Source organism: Canis lupus, chromosome 3 (genome assembly GCF_003254725.2).
Source record: "Canis lupus dingo isolate Sandy chromosome 3, ASM325472v2, whole genome shotgun sequence".
Classification (NCBI taxonomy): domain Eukaryota; kingdom Metazoa; phylum Chordata; class Mammalia; order Carnivora; family Canidae; genus Canis; species Canis lupus.
The window spans coordinates 37,813,073-37,838,298 of NC_064245.1; the positions used below are offsets into that span (position 1 = coordinate 37,813,073).

Sequence of the window (25,226 nt, forward strand, 5' to 3'; positions counted from 1 at the left end):
AAAGTCTCACACTGCTCAGCATGCTGGCACACCACTGTAAATCCTTGTACACCGCCCAGCGGGGATGGCTGGCTGCACAACCCAAGAGCTGTAAGCTGATGGGAAACAACCTTCACACAATGATGCAAGGTCATGAAACAAGCAGCCTGTCTTTAAAGTTTTGATATTGTGCTCACAATGGATTCTTTGTACTGACTTGAGTTTTTTTAATCTTGTATGAAATGTTATTTATCTCAGGTACTAAATTTTGGTCATCCCTTACTGGCCTCTCCCTAACCCTGGCCCTGCCCATCACCCAAGAAAGGCACAGCAGACCCAATAGCCCTATGCCCTCTCTGCAGCTTCCGAGCTCTGACTCCCTCCCTGGGTGTCCAGGCACCAGTGCTGCCATCAAAGGCGCCCCCTCTGACTTACTCCCCTATACCAGGAATTGTAGTTCCTTGAGAGGTCTGGTTGGAAGGACTCAGAGTAGCAGGAAGCTGAGTGCGGCATAGGCAGTGGATCTCAAAAGCTTGTTAAAATACAGATTCTCACACCCTGATTCTGATTCCAAGTCCTGGCATGTAACCCAGGTACCTTCATTCTTTAAAATTATGTTTAATTATAATAACATAAACACTACACACAGCATAAAATATACCAACCTCGCCATTTTTAAAAATACAGTCCACTGTCCCTGAGTACATTTATTTTGCTGTCTGGCCATCATCATCATCTTCTCCAGAGGATGGAGAAACTGAAACTCTACCCATGAAATATGAACTTCCCATTTCCCCTCTTCAGCCCCTGGCAGCCACCCTTCTAACTGTCTGTGTCTATGAATTGGATTGTTTTAGGTACTTCATATAAGTATTTGGCCTTTGTGACTGGCTTGTTTCACTCAGCATAATGTCCTCAAGATTCATCCACATTGTAGCAGGTGTCAGGATTTCCTTCCTTTCTAAGACCTATAATATTCCATTGTATGGACAGAACACATTTTGTTTACACATTCCTCTGTAGAGGGACACTTAGGTTGCTTCCACTGTTTGGCTATTTTGAATAATGCTGCTGTGAACATGGATGTACAAATATCTCTTTGAGACCCTCTTTTCAATTCTTTGGGGCATATGCTTAGAAGTGGAATTACTGAATCATATGATAATTCTAATTTTAATTTTTGGAGAACTACTATACTGTTTTCTGCTCCATTTTAAAATCCCACCCATAGTGCACAAGGGTTCAGATACTGCCCCATCCTCACCAACATTTGTTATTTCCTATAGTTTTTTAATAGTAGCTACCCTAATGGTATGAGGTGATATCTCACTGTGGTTTTGATTTGCATTTCCCTAATGATTAGTGATATTAAGCATCTTTTCCTGTGTTTGTTGGCCATCTGTAGGTCTTCTTTGGAAAATGGTGATTCTAGTGCTTTGCCCATCTTTAAATCAGGATGTTTCCTCTTGTTGTTGCTTTTGTCATTGTTAAGCCGTAAGGCTTAATATTCCAGATGTTGATTCTTTTTTTTTTTTTTTTTTTAGGATTTATTTATTTATTAGAGAGAGAGAAAAACAGCATGAGCAGGAGGGGCAGAGGGAGAGGGAGAGAGAATCTTAAGAAGACTCCCCAGAGACTACAGGCCCCAACTTGGTACTCGATCCCATGACCCTGGATCATGACCTGAGTCAAAACCAAGAGTTGGACACCCAGGACCTACGGAGCCACCCAGGAACCCTGGATGTTAATTATTTATCAGATTTGTGATTTGCAAATATTTCCTTGTGTCCTATAGTTGCCAGATATCTTCATTTTTAACCATCTACCCTGCATACTTTGAGGAAGACTGGCACAGACCCTATGGACCGCCTTCTAGAAGTAAGTTTCTGGGCCAGGTTCTTTTGAGAAGCAGGGCTCGAGGGGAAGAGATAGGGAGCTCCTACTGGCCCATTCTGGGAGCAGTGGCAACCCTGACCTGAACATCCAGTCTCTGGCACTGGAGGGGGAAGAGGTATGTAAGGTGGTACAGGTCCCGGCATGCAGAAACTGTGGCTTCCCCTATCTACAGAGCAAAGCATCCTCCTTCAAAAGCATGATTCCCCCCTGCCAAAAAAAAAAACATGGGCCACCCCTGGGTCCCATTCTATAATGAGGAAGAGAGGCCACTCACATCTGTGAAGCACAGCTTGTGTTTAGAAGTGCCTGTCTGGCTTACCTTTATGTGATTCTGTAAATGGGGAGCAGAAGCATCTGAGATCCAGATGGGCATGTGACTTGCGGAGCTTTCTGCTCAGATGGCTTTACCAGGAGCAGGGGCTAGAAGCTGACCTTAGCTACCTCTCCTTTTCTCTCTTCATCACCCCTGCCAACCCTGAGCTCCTGACAGTTCACCCTGTGTTTTCAGGCTCACTGGAGAGCCAGGAGCTGGAGTACAAACCATTTATGTTCCTTGTGCATTGGTCCTCATTCATGAGCAGCACAGCTGTCTGGGAGTGGGAGAATTGGATAACCCAACATGTGGCCCATTTTTGTTTCCTCTCCTCCTTCAAATAGTCCAAGAAAGAGCATGTGTGAGTTGGTCCCACTAGGCCTTCATTCCAGGACATCAAAATATTGATCTGGGTCCGGGGTCTCTTGCTGCATCTGTGAGACCTGAAGGTCTTTCCTATCAACAGTAAAAATGAAGAACAAATATCAAAGACATAGTAGCCTAAGCCCAGCTCCTACCTATGCGGCTGGCCCAGCTGTATAATTAAGTAGCAGAATTACTCTGATGGGCTCTCCTTTTCTTTGGTTTTGCTTTTGTTTGTCCTCCTATTTGACTATTGTCACTTTCTCAAGGCAAATACCCACCCTGCACTCCATTTGAAGGTTGGCATCCCCCTCACTTAAGGTGAGGTCAGCCTGGCAGATAGCACATTGAGAAGTGTATTCAGCATCTGTGCAGCACCGCTTTGAATTAAAGACATTATCTTATATGATGTGACTGCATCAAGAATGATCATCCCAGAAACAAATGGGTGTGTGCTCACATTTTAACAGGAAAACTCAATTTTGATGAAATCCACACACTGAATTCTGGCAAGATTTTGTCTTAGTATATTCAGGCTGCTATACCACTGTAGCACTGGCTGGCTCATAAACTAATTTATCTCAGGTCCGGAGGCTGGGAAGTCCAAGATCAAGGTACCTGCAGATTTGGTGCCTGGTGAGGACTTCCTGGTTCACAGTGGGCTGCCTTCTCACTGTGTCCTCACATGGTGGAAGGGGCGAGGGAACTCTCTGGAGTCTATTCTGTAAGGGCACTAATCCCACTCATGAGGGCTCCAACCTCTTGACCTAATCACCTTCCAAAGGCCCCACCTCCCAATACCCTCCCATTTGGGTTAGGATTTCAACATATAAGCATGGGGGGGGGGGGGTGGACATAAATATTCAGTCCATTGAACTTTTTCTACAAGTGTAGAAAATATAGATAATCTTTTGTAATTGTGACTTTAACTACTAGTGACCATTCAAGACCTGTCTATGACTCCATTATTTGCAATCACAGCTCAAAATATGCATAAATCTAAGATGATGGAATGGCAATTAGCTGTGTTATTGGAAGATTACAAAGTTAGTTATGCTACTAAAACCCCAAGGTGTTACCATGAGGCTGCCGACCTCACCCCTCCACCTGCGGAGCCAACGGCAGCTGGGAGACCCTGGGCTTAGAGACTGAACACTGGCCAGGTATTGTGGGCTCATTCTCCTTTTCTCTTTAAGGTCAGTTATAATTTTCCTTAGAGAATTAAAAACCCTAGGAAGCCTGGGTGGCTTAGTGGTTGAGCATCTGTCTTTGGCTCAGGTCGTGATCCTGCGGTCCTGGGATCGAGTCCCACATAGGGCTCCCCAGAGGGAGCCTGCTTCTCCCTCTTCCTATGTCTCTGCCTCTTTCTCTGTGTTTCTTATGAATAAATAAATAAAATCTATTTTAAAAAGGAAAGAAAATTGAAAACACAATATGAACAGTAAGAAATGAAAGGGAAATATTCTGCAGCCCCCAGCACAAACACAAGTAATCAAGTTAATAAATTTGCTTCCATTTTTCATGGCCTTATTCAAGGTATCCCCTCTAAAAAGAAAAATGTCTTTAGAGCAGTGCTCTTTTCAATAGCCAAGGAATGGCAACAACCCAGACGTCCATGAATGGCTGAGTTCCTCCAGTGGAATATCAGTGAGGCATTCATAGGAATGAAGTTCAGAGACTACTGACTGCACCCTTTAAAAGATGAATTTTAGGGTGTGTGAATTATATCTCATTTGAAAAAAGAAAAGAAAAGAAAGAAAGAAAGAAAGAAAGAAAGAAAGAAAGAAGAAAGAAGAAAGAAAGAAAGAAAGAAAGAAAGAAAGAAAGAAAGAAAGAAAGAGAAAGAAAGATAGATAGATCACTTCCTACTCTGTTCCCGGGACTCTGGTCTGGAGGATGGTGTTACTGTGGCCCAGGGAGGGTCCCTGGATAGAACAAGGCTGGAGATCTGGGATCTGGGGAGGAGGGAACTCGCCCAGGGGAGCAGGGGACGTGGGTTCTAATGACCCCCCAAGCATGTCCTGCAGGCCAGCCCTGTCACCTCCTGGGGACTGTATCAATAAAGCAAAGAAATCAGATCTTGAAGCTCTTATAAGCACTGTCATTGGAGTCTCATGTTGTCATCCCCATTTTACAGATGTGGAAACTGAGGCCTAGTGCCTGAAGGGCAGCCATGCAATGGGTCCCTACTTGAGGCTCCTACTGGTTATCTTTGCTGTAGGGGCCAGTGAGGCAGGGTCTGTCCTGCAAGAGTCTCCCTGAGGGGCCAGAGCAGGAGTATCAGCCAAACCACTCAAAAATGGCCTGTTGGGTGGGGCTCATGGTGGGGTGAGTGAGTGGCAGGTGGAGTCAGAAGGAACAATTGTGGAGTTTTAACGCTTGTGCACACAAAGATGGGTGGTTTGCCACAGTGCTTTGGCAGGGAAGTTATTTGATTCTTGGGTTTGGAGAGTTGCCAGGCCCATAGGTGCTCCCAGAAACCAGGCAAGGGTAGGTCAGGGGCATGTGTGGGGACCCACTGCTACCTGCAACTGTCCAAGGATGTCTGCTGGTGTCCCATGTAGCCAGGGCATTCCAGAGAAGCCAGAAGTCAAGATTTTCAGATGTAATCTCCCTCTCAGTTAATAATGGCAACTAATTCTTGTCTTTTTTTTTTAAGATTTTATTTATTTATTCATTAGAGATACAGAGAGAGAGAGAGGCAGAGGGAGAAGCAGGCTCCCTGCGGGCAGCCTGATGCAAGACTCGATCCCAGGACTCCAGGATCACGACCTGAGCCAAAGAAGAGACACTCAACCACTGAATCACCCAGGGTTCCCAGGGGTTTTAATTCTCTAAGGAAAATTATAACTGACCTTAAAAAGAAAATGAGAATGAGCCCACAATACCTGGCCAGTGTTCAGTCTCTAATTACTGTTAATTTTGGCCCAAGAAACAGGGCCACTGAGTAAACAGAGACTTGCCTGACAGTAAACCAGCTCTTACATATTGGAAGCCACTTCCCAAGGTTGATCACATCTGCCCAGGCCAAAAGCCACTCCCTATTGTCTTGGCCCTGCCTCCTGCCTTCCCCTGTCACTTGCACCTCCTCTTCCACCAGGAGTTGGAGTTGTTGGCCCCAATCCCCACCCCTCAACTCCCCTCCTTCCAAACTCCACCCCTGACTCCCATCATGCCATCCCAGCCCCACCTTCTCAAGGGTGTCCCCCTGCAGACTCCCCCTCCCTCCTGCAACTCTCCTAAAGGGTCATCCCTACTGTGTGTACAAGTTCCAGAAAGTCAAATTCTCCTGACTCCTTGCACCCCTCTAGCTTCCACCACTTCGGGGCTTCACAGGAAACTTCTCACAGGGGTTGGTGCTGGCTTTCTGCGCATCCTTGGGCCCCACCCTCTAAATCTATGTAAAAGTCCAGAGAACAGTCTGACAGTGAGCATCTGGGTGAGCATGACACCCAGATTGTACAGAGGTTACCTTGGTCATCCTTACAGCAGGTTTTTCTTTCTTTCTTTTTCCTTCCTTTACAAAAAAAAATATCATAATAAAGACCTGGTAGACCCTGGACGCCTTTGAGAAGGCTGGGGCTGGGATGGGGTGATGGGGGCAGGGGTATGGAGGGGAGGGGGTGGAGGAGCGAGGGGCAGGGCCTGGATAGCTTGGCTGGGGCAGGGGAAATGGAGGGGTTCTAAGCCCTTGAGCCATCATCTGGTATAGCCCACCATGGGCACACAGTCCCCGGCAGAGGGGCCATCGCTGCTTCTGCACCAGTGCATCTGTCTTCCAACTCACTGGCCTTTATTCCACAGTCCCCTCCTCGGCTCCTTGGGGCTCAGTGCTAGGGCACCTTTCTCTCTTATATGTGTAGTCTTTCCTCTGCAATCTCAGTAATTCCCATTATCTTAGATACCTTAATAAGGTCCAATGAGACACCTCTGCTGTACCTGGAAGTCTAACAGGCGCCTGGAGCCTGGACTTTCCTCCCAGAATCCATTCCTGAGCTATCCCACTTCCAAAATTGCATCATTAAGCACCCAGCTCCACAAGCCAGAAAGCCAGGGGTCATTACTGGGTTCCCCTTCCTTCAGTCTTATCAGCGAAAGGTCATGCCTTTCCCTGTCCCTCCACCCCCACCATCTATCTCCAATCTGCCCACCCCCACTCCACCTTCATTGCACCCAGGCTAGTCCAAGCCTCCAGCATGTGTTGCCTGGACCACACTCCAGTCTTCTACTGGTGCCCTGCCTCCCTTTTGCCATCTCCATAAGTTCATGTATTCTTCTGCCCACCCATTCCTGAGGCCTAAAGTCCCTGCAGAACATGCCCCACCTGCCTCTCGAGGTCCAAGGTCTGTCACGTATACAGTTCACGCTCCTTAGCAACTGCCCCAGTTCTGCTTGCTGCAGGTCCCTCCATGAGCTATTTCTATCAGCCTAGAATTTTCTTCTGATCTTTCACTTCTCAGTTTAAATGTGTGACCAGGTTAGCCAAGACTTCCCAATCTAACAAGCCCTCCAACCCACCCCGTACGCACACCACATACCCGATCACACACTCTTCTTCATTCCCTTCATATGCTTCCCACTGTCTGCAACGCTCTGGTTTCTTTTTTGCCTTGCTTGTTTGCCGTTAGTTCTTCCTGACCTCAAAGGAAGCCTCATGAGGGCAGGGCCACGATGTCCTGATTTGCCTCCACTACCTGCCCATAGTGATTAAGAAACATTCATTTGGAAGTGGGAAAGCTCAGTGGGATAGCCCCGTGCTGGCCACATGGTGACACCCATAAAATATGTGGACCATGAATAGGTAGCAGCCTGGTTTTTGCCTTCACTGCACTACCAGGAGAAGCCCGTGGTGGGCTCATCACATGATGAGCCTTCTCTTGCCCCTTCACAGCCCACTCCCAATCTCACACAGGTGAGGGGTGGAATGAGAAACCTATCCCCTCCCCTCCATTTCTTTGCCCATCTGCTCCGGAGCATCCACCTCTTCCCTTTAACCACCTGCTCCCCTCCCCCTTTCCACTGTCTATCTGCATCCTCACTCCCTCTGCTGTGCACCTGCTGTTCCACACACCCCACCATCCTTTGGCCCCAAATGTCTTCAGCCCACCTTTTTAGATATTGCCACGCTATGAGGTTTAGCTCAGTCCCTTTCCTCCCTGTACTTACCCTCTCCAAACTCCTGACACCCAGTGGTTTTTGAACCACCAACCAAAGCCTTGACAACACACTGCCTCTGTTTCTTCATGCATCTACTATCCTGTGATAAAACATAATGACCAGGATTTCTATTTAAATCTAATACCTCCCAGATACTTTACAAGTGTTATTCCAGGTGAGGCTAATCTATGAAAATCAGTTTCCATCTCAGAGATGAAAAAGTCACAGGTCAGAGGGCTTAGGGAGCATGATGGTGGCACCACCTCCATGTCCCCTCACTCCACCTCAAAGACAGACTTTCCAGTGAGAGAGCACTCTAGCAGGTCAGATTTTAATCCCCAATGCCAGTGTTCCTATTATCTTGCCCTAAAGTGTTTAGAATAATCATTTGTGATGGGCAGGAATATTTTGGTTGAGTGGGCAATATCTAACCTAACAGGGGGATCTGAAGGGTTTATAAATGACCCCTAAGAGGCTCTGTTTTTGCATTTCACAAGGACACACTTTGCAAGATTCCATGACTCTTTGTTGTTACCTTGGCAGTACTCAGCCCTGGTAGCAGAAGCTGGAGGGGAAGGAGGAATATTTGACTAAGAGGTCCTCCACCCTTTGCCTTTCACCTGCATCAGTGCTATGCAGCCACTCAGAGGCTGAGCTCCTCCCCATGGCGAATAGACTTTCCTCAAGTGACCTGGGTTACCTCCCTTCTGCTCTGTGTGCACCCCACTGGGGGAGTGTGGGCCCAGAAGCCAAGATCGTGGTAGGTGGTGTTGATAAGAGCTGAGGGCCCTGGCAATGCTCCTACTGAGTGATTTATTGACTCATTTAGTCATTATAGGATATTGAGCACCTCCTCTCTGCCAGGCATTCCCGGAGGCACTAGGGATAAAGCAGAGAATGGAATAGGGTTTCAGCTTCCATGGCTTTTGTAGGAAGGGAGAGAGAAGGGTAGAGAGGAAGGAGGTCAGTGGGCTGAAGCCTTATGAAGAACAGGGAACAGGGCTTGGGGGTGAGATGGGGAGTCAGAGAACCTCCCTAAAGAGGGGACATTTGAGCAGAGACTGAAACAGCGTGAGAGATTGCATGCAAAGAGTGGCTCTTGTATCTTTTTTAATCCTCAGAAGATTCTAGAACATTTCTGGAGACTCAATAGTAACTTGGAATTTTGAACAAGAATGTTCTTTAGGACTAAATGTTTTAAAATTCAACAGTTAGTACTTAAAGCAAAGCACTTTTTCCCCCAGGGAAAGTCTGTTAATCACATGCTAGCTTATTCATTAGGTGAAAAAAAAAAAAAGGATTTTTGGTGAAGCAGAGGGAAATGGGTTCGGCCTGCAGAATGCCAGCTGCTGCTTTTGCCCAGGGCTACAAGCAAGGGCTGGGGCTTGGCACTCTGAAAAGAGCCCCTCCCAAGTTTGGGGGGTAATGTGCAAGCCAATGTTCCCTTAGGGTCACAGATGCCCTGCATCTGCATGTAAAGGAGATGGGGGTGGGGGTGGAGGAGCACTCTGTGATGGAGGCATTTAAATGCTGCTTGAGACAGAACAGATATTAATAAAAATAAGAGGCATATTACTGCTTTCCCAGTCCTTCATCACCTCAGCATATTAAATCTGGTGGGGAAGGTGACATTTCTCCTTTTGATGATATGAGACCTAAGCCTAGTTGTCCAGAAGCTAGATATTGGTTTCTTGATTGCCAACTGTATTGGCACAGGTCTCCTGGAAGTGCCCACTGGCTGATTTGTTGTGTGAGGAGGGCTGAGAGGGAGGACCTATGTGATAGGGAGAGAGGGCAATGCTTAGCAGGGAGCAGGTGGGTGGCACTAGAGAGGGACCAGATAGAAGGCTGTGAGGGGGTGGGACAAAGAGGCCAGGGTGGAGAGATGAAAGGGCATTCCATTGTCATGACTCTATAGCCTCTAGAACCATTCCCCAATCTTTCCTTGTCTTTCATGGCCTTGACATTTTTGCAGAGTATATGGGTCAGTTATTTTGTAGGATGCCCTTCAGTTTGGGTTGTCTGAAGTTTCCTCTTGATTTGATTCAGGTTATGTATTTTTGACATTTTTATCCTCAGTGCATTTTATTGGGTGGCTCATAGTGAATATTTGTTCCATTATCGATAATGCTCACTTGGTTTTAGGTGGTGTTCACCAGATTTCTCCACTGCCTAGCCATTAATTTCCTCTATGTAGTTAATAAATATCTGTGAGAGATACTACTAGATTATGTAAGTGCACTGTTACTCTTCAAACTTTTATCCACTACTTTTAGCATTCATAAAACATTTGGGATATTCTGATATTCATGCCTTTGAAATTGTTGTGTTGGTCCCAGCCTATTGCTAGTGATGCTTCTGGCTAGGAATACCTGAGGCACTCGTCAGGACCTGTGTTACTCACAGCAAGTCCCCACAGGTATTGCCCCCATGAGACTAATGTTGTAGCTGGACCAGCCCTTGTCATTCTTATCATGATTCCATGATGCACTTCAGCAAAAACCAACAGGAAACTTTGAGGAACAAGATTTATTACTCACAAGTCTGGAGGATACATGGCACACCCAAGGACCACACAGCAAGGTCGCAGATAAGGTCCAAAGGTGGGTGTCTAGAGTTTTGAGGATTCACTCTATGGCTAATTTCAGGCATGAGTGAGAACTAGGACACAAGAAGGTCAATAGTCAGGTATCTAAGTCACCAAAGAGGGAACTTGGTGAGTGAGGGCAGTCTAGTTCTTTATTTGATTGCTTTGCTAGTAGCTGTGTCACACACCTGGCACTGTGTTTATTGGAAATGGATGTCTTTGACATGGATGCCTCAGCAATCAAAAGCTTAATGTCAGGCACTCACATTATAATAGAAAAAGCTTAACATCCATTCACTCTACAGTAATCTCCTCCATCTGAGTGTGGAGAGCAAGACTGGTGACTCTCTTCCATGGAATACAGCAAAAGTAATGAGATATCACCAAAATATGAGGATATAAAGAGACTGTGATTTCTGTCTTGTGTGATTCTTATGCTTCCTCCTCTGATGGAGGTCATCCACCATGTTGTGAGGCACCCTGTGGAGAGGCTCACATGGCAAGAAACTGAGTGAGGTACTTGGGCCCACAATCCTTGAGAGGAACTGGATCTTGCAAACAGCTACCTGAGGGAGCTGGGAATGGGTCCTCTCCAGTGGATTTCCTTTGGATGAGACCATAGCCCACACCCATGGCTTGATCAAATCCCTGAGAAAGATGCAGAGTCAGAAGAACCCAGCTAAGCCTCATCCAATTCCTAGTCCACAGAAACTGTGAGATAATAAATTTTATTGTTTTAAGTCATGAAGTTTGGGGCCAATTTGTTATGTTAAGCAGCAGATAACTAACATAACATGTTATATATACTTGTGTGTGTGTGTGTGTGTGTGTGTGTGTGTGTGTGTGTGTGTGTGCAGAGGGACCATAAACACCTATATCTATATAATTTTTTCTCTCTCTATGTGTTACAAGCCATGGATTCATACTGATCATTTCAATTTCAATTCCCTGCTACAGGAATTTGTTCTAACCTTCTCCATTTTCTGTATTTGTAATCCTCAATAGTGAGAAACTCTGCTCTCATTAACCACAATATACTGATTTCTTTGCTACCCTATGTCTCTGTGAAAAACTAGCCTACTCATGGGAGTTCCAGATTTTTTAGAGTTCTTATTGTCTTTCACTGAAGGCATATAGTCCAAATACTGTGAACTCTATTTTTTAAAAAGGAGGAGGGGTGTAATCTCTCACCTTTGGAAAGAGAGGAGCGACATGCAAAAGGGAAAGTACATTTTCTCTCCAGATAGCAAATGCTCTGCTTAGCTATTTTGCACTAGATTGTTATAACAGTCCACATGAGAAGGGCTGGGGCCAGGGCTTCAGGGGCTTGCCACTCTGAGCCTTCTCCTCTGGCTGATGTGGCCACTTTTCTCTCACTAGCAATGTGGTTTTCAAGAAGTCATTAAATTATTTGGAGAAAAAAGGTATATAGTGTTGCTTTTTGAAGACCTGTAGGGAAGATTTTGAATTAAAATCATTTCTGTTATTCAAAAAGAAGCCAAGTGTCCAGCCAATGTGATCTTCCCAGAAAACCTGGGGCCCCAAATGTCCCTCCAGAAGGATGAAAACCCTGATCAGACTGTCTCTGCATCCCTAAGACTGGGACCAGGACTCTGGGGAGCAACAAAAGTAGCATTGTGTCCTTGACATGACCTCACTGGGGAGAGCATCTGTGACATGTGGTTTTTGTTCCCGTCTCTGAGAAGGTGAAATTAATCAGCATTGCTACCCAGGTGAGTGAGGGCCACTAGACTCTCAGGTCACACACCTGGCACCTGGCCACTAGACTCACAGGTCACACTGTGCTGCTCACCCTGGAGACTGTGGGAGAGTGGCCAAAAATATGAGGCTCTGTCTTCCATGGTGTCCCCAAGATCTGACTCAGGATTCTGCAGGCTTCACATGCTAGGCTGCTCCATTTCCTTGTGCCTGCCAACCTACCCTCAGAGACACACCCATGTTATATGCACACCACATTCCACATAGCACACATGCCACATGCATACCAGACACCACATATATTGATCACATCACACATATATGTACCACCACACATGTGTACACATCATACCGTACACATACACATATACTCCATATACTCTACACTTACACACCACAAATACATTGTACACATGCACAAATACATCATATAAGCACACATATCGCACATACACAAATAGCACTATGTACATTGAGCCAGGCCTCAAGGAGATACACAGAAGGATGCTGGGTCCCTGGTAAAGTGGACAGGTTTTCTTCTTGCCTCCCTCTGCTCCAAAAAGCCACTATGTACTGCCAACATCCTTCAGCTCATGCAAACACCACACCATCTGACACTTCCATGGGGTGGTGACCCAGCTTGTCCTGGAAGTCCCCAAGTACCCGAAGCACATCTCCTCAGGAGTCCCCAAGCACCCAGCACAGCACTTTACACACACACAAAAAAAAATTCAACAAATGGATGTAGACAAATAAGAGGTTGGCAAATGAAAATGACAGCACCCAATTGTTAGGGCAGCACAGGGGTTTTTCTCTCTTTTTAAAAATTTGTTTTATTTTACTTTTGCATTTTAGGCAAACTTTGTATATTTTTAAATAGTTAATACATTTATGTAATTCAAAAAATTTAAGGGGCAAAGAAACCCCGCAATTTTAAAAGGAAAAACTTAAGTCCCTACAAAACCCTGCACATGTTTATTGCATCTTTATTCATGTTTGGCAGCACTTGGAAGCCAGCAGCCTCAGTGGGTGAATGGGTAAATGGTGGCTCATCCAGACAATAAAATATTCCTCAGCACAAAAAAGAACTGAGCTCTCAAGCCCTAGAAAGGTGGAGAGGAATCCTCAATGCAGATTGGAATCCTCAATGCAGAAAGAGGCCAATCTGAAAAGGCTACATACCTGTGATTCCAACCATATAACATTTTGGAAAAGGCAAAACTATAGAGATTGTAAAAATATGAGTGATTTCCAGGGGCTCAGTGGGGAGGAAGAGATGAAAAGCAGAGCACAGAGGATTTTTATGATACTGTGTGACACTGTAATGGTGGATACATGTCGTTATACATTTACATAGGATATACAACACCAAGAGTGAATCCTACAGTAAACTATGGGCTTTGGGTGATTATGAAGTGTCGATGTAGGTTTAACCTTGGTAAACAATGTACCACTTTGGTGGACAGTGCTGATAATGATGGAGTGTGGGAACAGGGAGCATATGGGAACTCTCTGTATCTCCCTTTCAATTTTGTTATGAAGATAAAACTGTTGTTTAAAAGTAAAGTCTTGTTCAAGACTTTAAAAGAGTACCCAGTCTATCAGTGTCTTCCCCCTTCACCCACATCCTCCCAGCTTCCAGATCCTCCTGCCCTCCAGAAGAACCAGTGTCACCTGCTTCTTGTGAACCCTTCCTAGTATAATGTGTCTATTTTCAAGAAAGTGTATTTTCATATTAATACTTCTTCCCTGTAACAGAATGACAATACCCTAGAGATTATTCCATGTCTTGCTTTTTTACTTATCATAGTTTGGTGATCTTTTCCTAATGATACAGAGGAAAAGTCTTATTCTTTTTTAATAGTCATGGAGAGTTCCATCAGTGACTTTTCCCTAACACAGGTAGCAATCCCCTACTGGTAGACAGTAGGTGATGTCCAGTCTTTTGATATCACAAATAATAAATGCAGTAAGTGAACTTCAGCATGTGTCATTTTGCATGCATTCAGGCATATTGGTAGAGTAAAATACTAAACTGCCAAAACGTATATGATTTGTAATTTTGATATTATTGCCAAATTGCCCTCGATAGAGATTGTACCAACTCCCAGCTTCAGATTCAGTGTTATATGAGTACCCATTTCCTTACCACCTTCAATATTTTTAATATAAAAATAGCATTCAGTGAATCTGAGCACCAGTTAAAGGGTCCACTTGTAAAACTACTATGGTGTGTGGGTGAGTGCCTGGAAGTCCAGAGAAGATGAAGTTCTTGACAGCAAAACAAAGTCCTTATTAGAGACTTGCAGACTTTGTTAGTTTCTCTAGTAACTCAGATTCACACCAGGGCTTGTCTGGGTAATGGCTTACTCCAGGGTGGCATAATGTCCCCTTTGCAGACTTTGACTTGCATGCAAAGCATAGGTTTTGTAGCCCTATGGAAACCATGAATACATACATCCAAGCCACTTTGAAAAAGAACCAAAGCCAAGATCCTTAGAGAGTTGCATCCACCATTATTGGAGGTGTCTATTCAGATGTTTGGGGCAGACTTCTTATTAGCTGCATAGAGGTTTTATAAAAGTAAAAGAAAGAACTCTGACTATAGTTTGTGACTATATTGGTCTAATTTTCATTTCTTTCTCTTCCAGGGACAGAAAGCTTGGATAGAAAAAACGTTTTGCAAACGAGAGTGTATCTTTGTAATTCCCAGCACTAAAGACCCTAACAGGTAAATTGGAAGTCACAATTAAGACATTATTCAAACCAGCACTTGTCTACCAAGTGCCAGCAACTATTCTTCTTGTGTTTGTGGGAGGAGAAAGAGGATACAAGAAGAATGGGCCAGAATCCATGCCTCATGGGAGGCATTAACCCAGGGAGTATTTCTGCTAAGAAGCTCTCTGTTAAGATGCAGGAAAGATTGCTGTCTGGCACTCATCCTAATCTAATGTGACTTCTCATAACCAGACGGGCCCACAGTGCTCCTCCTAATCTTACGGAGCTCAAGATGCTGACAGTTTTAGACAGGTTTCCAGGATAACTTTGTCACCTCTTATTAAAGTTTCATAATGCTATTTCAATAAACAACTCCATCACAGGAAAGGTCTGAGCAGTTAAGTGAACTATATGTAACTCTATGAAAAGATGTACTTTGTACACAAAATATGAATTTCATTCAACTACATGAAAATGAGTCTGTTATAAATTAAACAGAAGGTCTTCTAAAGCTGTGAAAGTGACTGGGAATGAATTTAGCTAAACCTTCATATCTCTGAGGACAACAGCTACGAGTTGAGTTTGGAGAGCCAGAGGGGGATGATTTATCCATATGTTTACACAATATGAAATCCATGCAGTTAGGATCACTGACACAGAGTGCACAGATTCTCAGAGAATACCTAGGTCAAATTTGACACACACGTCAGCACTGCCATGTCCTCAAGCTCGCTCCCTCCACCACCACCTCATAGATTCTTCTCCCTACTTAAAACCCAGTGATTACCCCCAGGGCAAGAAATATGCATTAGGGGACAATGCCAAAGATCACAAAAGTCTTCCTTTTGTTGCACATAATTGTCCCCCCTTGTTTCAGTAGCACCCAGACCCTCCTTGATGGAAACTACTATGCCAGCCCTCCTTAGCACTTGCTGCACTGCAGTCCTCCACACAGTCAAGTTTCTAGGCAGAAGAAGCAGAAAAGGCTTAAGGGACTCACATGTGAGATTCCTCTGTGAGTTGCATGCATCCTCTAGCATGGGCTTTAAAAGCCCTGGAATGAATAAACAACCATTTAAAGTCCCTGGAAATGGTCCCAAGGGCCAATAGGAAATAAATATCTATTCAAAAAAAACCCTACAAAAATTCAATAAAAAAGGCTAGAGTCTGTGGTATTTGAACCAAGAGAGCTCCGCCCCTTTCCCCTCCGGGCTCAGTTAGAGCAAACTAAATCTTAAGGAAGCAGAAGGAAATAAAAAAATATTAAAATGGAAGTTAATAGAATAGAAAATTTTAAGACAAAATCAATGAAATCAAAAGCTAGTTCTTGGAAAATTCACCAACCTTTAACTAACTTAATGAATAAACAAAAGGAGAAAACTCAAAATACTGGAATCAGAAGTGAAAGAACATTACTACCAATCTTACAGAATTAGAAATGTATATAAAGAAATGCTATGATTTATACACCAATGGCAATAAATTAAATAACAGATGAAGTGGACAAGTTCCTAGAAAGACACAAACCACCAGACTAATTCAAGAAGAAATACACAATCTGAATAGACCTGTAAGAAGTGAAGACATAGGCTAGTATCAAAAATTACCCACAGGGGGGCAGCCCCAGTTGGCGCAGCGGTTTAGGGCTGCCTGGCGCCTGGGTTGTCCCATGTCGGGCTTCCTGTATGGAGCCTGCTTCTCCCTCTGCCTGTGTTTCTGCCCCTCTCTCTGTCTCTATGAATAAATAAAATAAAATAAAAATTACCCACAAGATAATGACTTCACTGCTGAATTTTACCAAATATTTTTAAAAGAATTAATACCAATTTTTTACAAAAAAATTCAAAACATAGATGAGAGAGCACTCTCCAAAACCAGACAAAGATACCACAAGAAAGGAAAACTATACAACAATATCTTTTGTGAGTATGGATGCAGAAATCCTGGAGAAATACTATCAAACCAAATCTAGCAATATATAAAAAGAATTATACACTGTAAAAAAAAAACTACTATTTATCCCAGGGATGCAAGGTTGGTTTCATACCAGAAAAATCAATTAATGTGGGACGCCTGGGTGGCTTAGTGGCTTCGGGGTTGAGCGTCTGACTTTGGCTTAGGGTGTGATCCTGGAGGCCCTGGGATAGAGTCCCACATCAGGCTCCCTGTGAGGAGCCTGCGTCTCTCTCTGCCTGTGTCTCTGCCTCTCTCTCTCTGTATCTCTCATGAATAAATAAATAAAATCTTTTTTAAAAAAAGAAAACACAATACATCACATCAATAGAGTAAAAAACAAAAATCATATAATCATCTCAACTGACAGCAAAATCAGCATTTGACAAAATCCAAAACTTTTATGATTTAAAAAAATCTAGAAAATAGGAATAGAACTTCTTCAGTCTGATAAAGGACATCTATGAAAATCCATAGTTAACATCATACTTCATGGTGAAAGATTAGATGCTTTGCCCCTAACATCAGAGACAAGACAAGGATGTCCACTCTCACCACTTCTAATCAAAATTGTACTAGGGGTCCTAGCCATGGTAATTAGGAGAAAGAAACAAAAGGCAACCATAGTGGAAAGGAAGAAGTAAAGCTACCTTTATTGGTAGACGACATCATGTTGTATATAGAAAATCCTAAGGAATAACTAAAAAACTATTGTAACTTACAAGCAAATTCAGCAAGTTTGCAGTGTAAAAAAAGAGATCAGTATACAAAAATCACATGTATTTCTATCTACTTACAATGAACAATAGGAAAATGAAACTAACAAAAACAATTTCATATACAATGCCATCAAAAAGAATAAGATACTGGGGTTCTTGGGTAGATCAGTTGGTTAGGCTCAGGCTCTTTTGATCACAGCTCCGGTCTCCATCTCAGGGTTGTGAGTTCAAGTCCTGCCCTGGGCTCTACTCTGTGCACGGAGGCTACTTAAAATTTTAGAAAGTGAAAATGAACAAATAAAAGAATAAAATACTTAGGAATCAACTTACAAAAGAAGTGCAAAACCTTTACTCTGAAAAGTACAAAACATAGTTGAAAGAAATTAACAAAGATCTAAATAATTGAAAAACTAGCCCATGTTCATAGGTCAGAACAGTTAGCATTGTTAACATGGCAATATTCACAAAATAATCTAGACTCAATGCAGTCCCTACTAGAATCAGGGGGGATGGAGTAACTGGGTGACTGACATTAAGGAGAGCACGGGATATGATGAGCACTGCATGTTATACTACATGTTAGCAAGTTAAATTTAAATTTAAAAAAATCCCAGCTCACTTTGTTACAGAGATTGACAAGCCAATCAATATGGAATTGCAAGGGATGCAGAATAGCAAAAGCAATCTCACATTAAAAAAAGAACAAATTAGGAGGATTCATGCTACCTGATTTCCAAACTTACTACAGAGCTACAGTAATCAAAATAGTGTGGTACTGGCATAAGAATAAACATGCAGACTAATGGAATAGAATTGTGAGTCCAGAAATACCCGTACATCAATGGGCAATCAATATTTCAGCAAGGCTGCCAAAACAAATAGAGAAAGAATAGTCTGTTCATCAAACGTTACTGGAACAACTAGACACCAAGATGTGAAAAAATGTATGTAGACCCCCCACCTCACATCATATACAAAAATTAGGTCAAAATGTATCAAAACCTAAATAGGGGCTAAAATTAGAAAACTCTTAGACAAAAACATAGGAGCAAATCTTCATGACTTTGGACTTAGCAAAAGATTCTTAAATATAATAAAAATATAAGAAATATATTTTCAGTGTTACTTAGAAAAATGTAGAGAAAAAAAGAAAAATGTAGAGAAATGTTTTACTAAGCAGAATTATTACTAACAGAAGAATTCAACAATATTGTAAAATCTCAGAAGGTCAACTCTGTATCTGGAGGGCGTGATTATATTTGTCACAAAATGTTCAAAACTGATGTCCATATTGATGTTTTCAAAACATCGAAAAGAGTTAAAACATGTTCAGTAAGGAAGGGCAACCACCCAATGGGTTTTAAATGGACTGGCATATAAATAGATATATGTTGATTATCTGGAAAAGCCCATCATAAGGGGCATTTCTATCCCAACAAAGCTGGATAAGTAAGGTGTTAATCTGCCTTATTTGGGTGCTACCCTTCTGTTTAGATTAACTCATTTTAAGGAGAAAAATGTTACAGAAAGACTCACTTTTGTCTTTGTTTTCAGGTGTTGTTGTGGCCAGCTCACCAACCAGCATATCCCCCCACTGCCTGGTATAACATCTGGCAAAAATGAAGAGGAGAATAAACAGGTGGAGACTCTGCCCGAAAAATGGTCTGTCAGCAAACACACCCAGAGCTACCCAACAGATTCCTATGGAACTCTTGAATTCCAGGGTGGCGGATACTCCAATAAAGCCATGGTAAGAGAGGTCTTAGGAAGGGATGCAGCTAAGCCCACAGTCTCCATCAGAGGCCAGCCTCCTAGACCCCCAGACTGCAGCCTTCAAGACCCCCACCTAGGTCTTCTTTCTGGGGGTGTAGCTCAGTCTTCCTAGATATTTCATTGCAAAGGCAAGAAATATATCTGCACACTCAACTTTGTAGTCATGAGATTTGGAAACTGAGCACTATTATAAAAAAAATATGTAGTGTCACTAAATTCACACCAGAATTGTGAATCCACAAATCATGCTCTGGCCTAAGTCTGCAACCATACTCATTGCTCCATCTGCAGTGATGAGTGGGAAATGATGCTATTTGTTTTGGGGGATTGTTTGGGATTTGGTTTTGTTTTTTATAACTGTGGACCTTCAAGCTCCCACTCCCCCACCCTAAATGGCTTAGGACTGTCTGGAAATAGTTCCCTCTGAAGTCTGTCCACAGCCTCCCTGGGCCTGCATTCAGCTGGCCCAAGAAGACTAAGGTCTTTCACATTTGCATGTAAACAGGGAGTGCTCTCTGCCTTTCTGATGAGCCCTGCCAGAGAGGGGAGGCGTCAGCACTGTGATCCCTTTCAGCTAATTCTGAATAATACTCCCACATGCCCAGTCAGATCATATTTGCTATTTCATTTTATTCCACTAGCCCAACGTCATTGTGCAAATAAAATTCATTTGTGTTCCAAATAGCACCACATAGGGACTTCTGGAATGGTACCCTACATATTGGCATGGACACAAAGAAGCAGTTCATAGGGGCCAAGGCATCTGATCATTAACCTCTTCTTCACTTTGGGGGTAAGGTCAAGTCCAGAGGTTGGCCCAGGATCCCCATTCTCAGCACCCAGTCAGTGTGACCAGTGGGCCACTCCCTCAACAATACCCTGTCCAAATTCTGGAGCCATGTTTCTAGCTGAGACAGCTTTAGAAGTGATTTTCAAAATTAAGGGTTGCCAGGTAAAACACAGGACACACATTTATATTTGAATTTAAGATAAACAACAGATAACTTTTTAGTATAAATATGTCCCAAATATTGCATAAGTCATATTTACAATAAGACATTTTTCAATGTTCACATGAAATTCAAATTTAACTGAGTGTCCTATATTTTTATTTGCTAAATCTGGCAACCCTTCCAAAGTTCTCTTCCCTCACTTGGCCACAGACTCACACAGAGGAACAGAAACGCAAAATAGCTTTTGCTTGGACAAGAGCAGTAGCCCTGTTCCCCTGTGATATGAAAGGAAAACCAAGAACAGTACTGAGCATCACACACTCTTTTGCAGTATATCCGAGTATCCTATGACACCAAGCCAGATTCACTGCTTCATCTTATGGTGAAAGATTGGCAGCTGGAACTCCCCAAGCTCTTAATATCTGTGCATGGAGGCCTCCAGAACTTTGAGATGCAGCCCAAGCTGAAACAGGTCTTTGGGAAAGGTCTGATCAAGGCTGCCATGACCACTGGGGCCTGGATCTTCACTGGAGGCGTCAGTACTGGTAAGAGCAGCCTCATTCCATTTCAGTAAACAAACCCAGAACTCACTATGATTCCCAAAGAGCTTTTGAATAATTAAGATTTAAAAAAAATGTATTGCAACCTGACAATATTTATGACAGAAGTGAAATATTTATCCAGTGGCTTTTTGTTATTTTGATATGATAGTGATAATGGTCAACCTTTCTGGTACCCATGATGTGCCATTCCTTGAACTGAGACCTGTTCAAGCCTCATTTTCGCTGAGGCCATTGACAGTCCTTCCCACTGACCTATGGGAGAGGAAACTGAGGCAAAGAGAAGCTAGGGACATGCCAGGCAGTCTGACTCTCAACTTTAGCTAACTGTAGCCAAGGACTGCCAAGGCACCCCACTTACTTCCATCTTTAGGTCTCAAGAAATTTGTAAAGGAAGTCTCTGTACTGTGCTTTGGTTTTTGGTTTTTGTTTTCCCTTTTCTAAGAGCTAATGCAGAATGACTAGGTATTATGAACTCAGCTTTTGATGTACTTTGATTTTAATGATGTAGGTCATGCTTCAACCCTATTCCATAGCAAATGGAGTGGCTCAGAGAAGAAGTCCCTAACATTCATAAATAATGGTATGATGTGAGGTAATGGTCCTAAAAATATGATTTATGGCTGCTTACAGGTGTTATCAGCCATGTAGGGGATGCCTTAAAAGATCACTCTTCTAAGTCCAGAGGCCGGGTTTGTGCTATAGGAATTGCTCCTTGGGGCATCGTGGAAAATAAGGAAGACCTGATTGGAAAGGATGTAAGTATTTTCTCCCTAGATATTGGTAAGTTAAAAAAAATCAGTCTTTATTTTGAGATAATTGTGGATTCCCCTGTAGTTATAATAATAGAGGTCCCATATGCCCTTCCCACCCTTCCTAATGATAACATCTTGCAAAACTATGGTACAGTATCACAATTGGGATATTGACATTGATACAGTCAAGATGCAGAACATTTCCATCACCACGAGGATCACCCATGTTGCCCCTTAATAGCCTTGCCTCGCTCCTTCCCAACTCTACAACCTCCTTAGCCCCTGACAGCCACTAATCTGCCCCTTATCTCTATAATGTCATTATTCCAAGAATTCTATAAATGGGATCATGCACTATGTAGCCTTGAGGATGTTTTTAAATCCACATTCCTAGAGATCAGTCCAGGTTGATGTGTATATCAATGGTTCATTCTCATTCTCTCTCTCTCTCTCTCTCTCTTTTTTTTTTTTTTTTTTTGCTGAGTGGTATTCCATGATATGGATGTACCACAGTTCATTTAGCCACATACCTATTTAAGTGCCTCTGAGTTGTTTCCAGTTTGGTTATCACAAATGAAGCTACCATAGACGTCCATGTGCAAGATTTTGTGTTACTGTCAGTTTTCATTTCTCAGCAGTAAGTGCCCAGGAATGCAATGTCTGGGTTTTTACTATCTAAAATGCTGGGTTGTCATTATCTAAAATAATTTCTTTTTTTCCTAATTTAATATGGAAAGTTGTGAAAAGAAATTCTTCAATAATGAGGACAGGGAAGTGAGAGTAGATTTAAGTGCACAATTAGATGAAGTAGCCACGGCATACGTAGGTATTCTTCTTGTTTTCCCTGTTAGTCTTCACATCCTAGTTCTGCAGCTCTAATCTGTGTTGTGCATTTTGTCAGGTAACAAGAGTGTACCAGACCATGTCCAACCCCCTAAGCAAGCTCTCATTGCTCAACAACTCGCACACCCATTTCATCCTGGCTGACAATGGTACCCTGGGCAAATACGGTGCCGAGGTGAAGCTGCGGAGGCAGCTAGAAAAACACATCTCTCTACAGAAGATTAACACAAGTAAGTTCCGGCGAAGGCCATGGGTGCTGGGCTGCCACTGCTGCCATGAAACCTGGGCTCACTTCCCAAGGGTGCTGAGAGCTTGCACCTTGATTCTTGTCAGATCAACAGAACATCAAATCAACAGACTTGTCTAGCCCCCTCACCTTGGCCACCTACCAAATCACACCCACTGAGCTATGTGGTGATGCTCTGCCCCAGGCTCGCAGGAGGGATGGTGCAAGAAACAGCCCTGCGGCACTTGTCATGGTGATGGCATTGCCCACTACATAATTACAGGGTAATTACTGTAGTTATTTTTGTAATATCTGAACAGGAAGAAAGCTTCTCACTCAAAGATGTAGTAGGATTCCTTCCCATCAAGTAAGTGTTAGCATGATCATTACATTAAATAGCTCTGTAGCTCTGGGTCTCTCATCCAAACTAAGGCAGGCTGGGTTGGGAAACTGTTGGAGGAGGTTGCTCCCCAAGGCCCCACCTGTCCTGGTTCATGTAGCACAGCTTTGCAGTGGAGCTGCCACCCCGGGGAGGATGGTGAGGTCAAGCTCAAGAGAAAGGAACAAACCACAACCAGATGAAATAATAACCAGTTAGAATGAAAATAACTGGTGTCATCTCTTGGAACATGTTCATACTCCAGCAGTTCTTATTGCCAAAATATTATGAAAAGATTTTAAAGAGTATTTTGCTTTTACCATCACTGATGAGATTTTTGTGAAAGCCAGTCTAAGCCCTGGAAATGGTCATGGTCAAGGCTAATCAAGGGCCTAGAAGATGGCACAAATGGTTAGAATGCTCACCTTCTAAGGGTGACTGTGGATTTCCAAGAGTCAAATCTTGATTGATAAACTGCTGGATGACAGGCTTTTTTGTTCTCACATTTTTGTCTTGGACTTTAAGTTTTCACACTACCCAACTTCATCTGGCCATGTGACTTGTGGGCTTCCCTTTGTCATCCTTTGCCTAGGGTTCTGAGAGGGGCAGGGACAGCAAAGGGGTGCTCAGTTGTCACCTCTCACAGCTTGGAGCTTTGGGGAGTCCAGCCTAAACAAGAAGAACCAATTTTACCCTGTTTCTAGAAAATAAAGTGATCTGGCCTCCATATTCCTGAAGATCTAGAATGCCAAGAGTTGCTTGGGTTGGGAATCTGAAAGGCAGGGCCCATGTCCTCTTGACCCATTTTGCAGTGTCTGTTGGCCAGCGCTTGGCACAACCAGACCCTCATTATATTCTCTGAAATGAACATAACTGATATTATTGTGGTAGAAGAAGACAAAATCGTTCAAAATTTTTAGGAGTTCCTAGATATAGAAATGCACAGTGGAAGCAAACCAGAAACTCTGAATCTGGCCACTTGAAATTTTTAGTTTTCCTCCTAATGTATGCTAGCAGATTTTATCTGAAAGCCATCGGGACTGAAGACAAAGGATGTTTCTCCTACTTGTCATCCTTTGATGCTCATTAACTCCCATCACCACCAAGGGACACAAGGTGAAACACGCTCAGAATATAACCTGTCCTGTCCAATCTGAGTGCCAAGTAGACAAATACGTCTCTGTGGCTCCTCCACTCCCACTGTCTTCCCTCTCCAGAATCTCAGGTTCTTGAGGTCTTCCTCCTGCCTCCTGCTTCTCAGAGTTCACCCTGTTGATTCTGCCTCCAGAAATTAGCCTGTTCCTCCCGAGTTCCTGAAGAGTCCTATTATCTGATGGAGACAGAGAGAGGACTCTGGAAACAAGCATTCACTGACAGGCTAATAATGGTGGCCCAGCTTTGCCCTCCCAGGTAATTTGTGCTGTGACATTGGTCTCTACGATGAATGTGTTTTATGTTGCAGGACTGGGGCAGGGTGTGCCCGTCGTGGGCCTGGTGGTGGAAGGAGGCCCTAATGTGGTTTCCATCGTCTTGGAATATCTCCGAGAAGACCCTCCGGTCCCCGTGGTGGTTTGTGATGGCAGCGGACGAGCCTCAGACATTCTGTCTTTTGCACACAAGTATTGTGAAGAAGGAGGGTAGGATTTCTGACATGTTACAGAGGGTGGGTTTTGAGCTGCCTTCTTGTTAGGCCAAGAAGAAAATTTAAGTGGTGCATTTAGCCATTCCAAAAATGCTAAATAATGATTTACTAGATCTCTTCCATTTTCTGAGGTCAGCATGTGAGGGAGCTGTCAAGAGCATGATGTTTCTTACAGAATTCTTTCTCTGGGGGAATACACTCTCTTCCAACTTCATTTTCCCTTATAAGGTTTCCAACAAGCCTGGAATTTAGGACACATGTGAATGCAGTTTTTGACTGTGGTCCCTTTTTGTCTCCTAGCCTGGGATCCCCTCCAATGGCAAAGATTCAAGTCAAAGACACCAGACGGACATAGAGTTGTCTGATTTATTCATGTACAGATTTAATTCGTGTGTTTTCTTCTCTTTTGCGTTTCCTTTGAACAGAGTAATAAATGAATCCCTCAAGGATCAGCTTCTAGTTACCATTCAGAAAACATTTAATTACAACAAGACACAATCACATCAGCTGTTTGCAATTATAATGGAGTGCATGAAAAAGAAAGAACTTGTAAGTGTCTTGCGTTTATTTCCAAACCAGCTCCATAGAGAGAATTATGTTTCCTTGCTAATTCTGCCCATGTGTGCATGATGGACTTGTTCATATTTTAGTCCAGGCTTTTCCAAGGGGCAGTTGACAAATGCCTACCAAA

At 43.3% G+C, this 25,226-nt stretch overlaps 1 protein-coding gene across 1 annotated transcript in view; it reads left to right on the forward strand.

The window, feature by feature from the left end:
• The first annotated feature begins 1,635 nt into the window (after positions 1-1,635).
• The window catches only part of TRPM1 (transient receptor potential cation channel subfamily M member 1), a 94,555-nt gene continuing 70,964 nt past the window's right edge, over positions 1,636-25,226 (forward strand). Inside the window, exons 1-8 of the mRNA XM_049108006.1 lie at positions 1,636-1,857; positions 14,666-14,745; positions 18,959-19,154; positions 20,462-20,675; positions 21,324-21,448; positions 22,347-22,518; positions 24,356-24,530; positions 24,961-25,084. Of these exons, the coding sequence (XP_048963963.1) occupies positions 1,840-1,857; positions 14,666-14,745; positions 18,959-19,154; positions 20,462-20,675; positions 21,324-21,448; positions 22,347-22,518; positions 24,356-24,530; positions 24,961-25,084 (1,104 nt within the window). The 5' untranslated portion in view covers positions 1,636-1,839. The remainder of the gene's footprint in view (positions 1,858-14,665; positions 14,746-18,958; positions 19,155-20,461; positions 20,676-21,323; positions 21,449-22,346; positions 22,519-24,355; positions 24,531-24,960; positions 25,085-25,226) is intronic.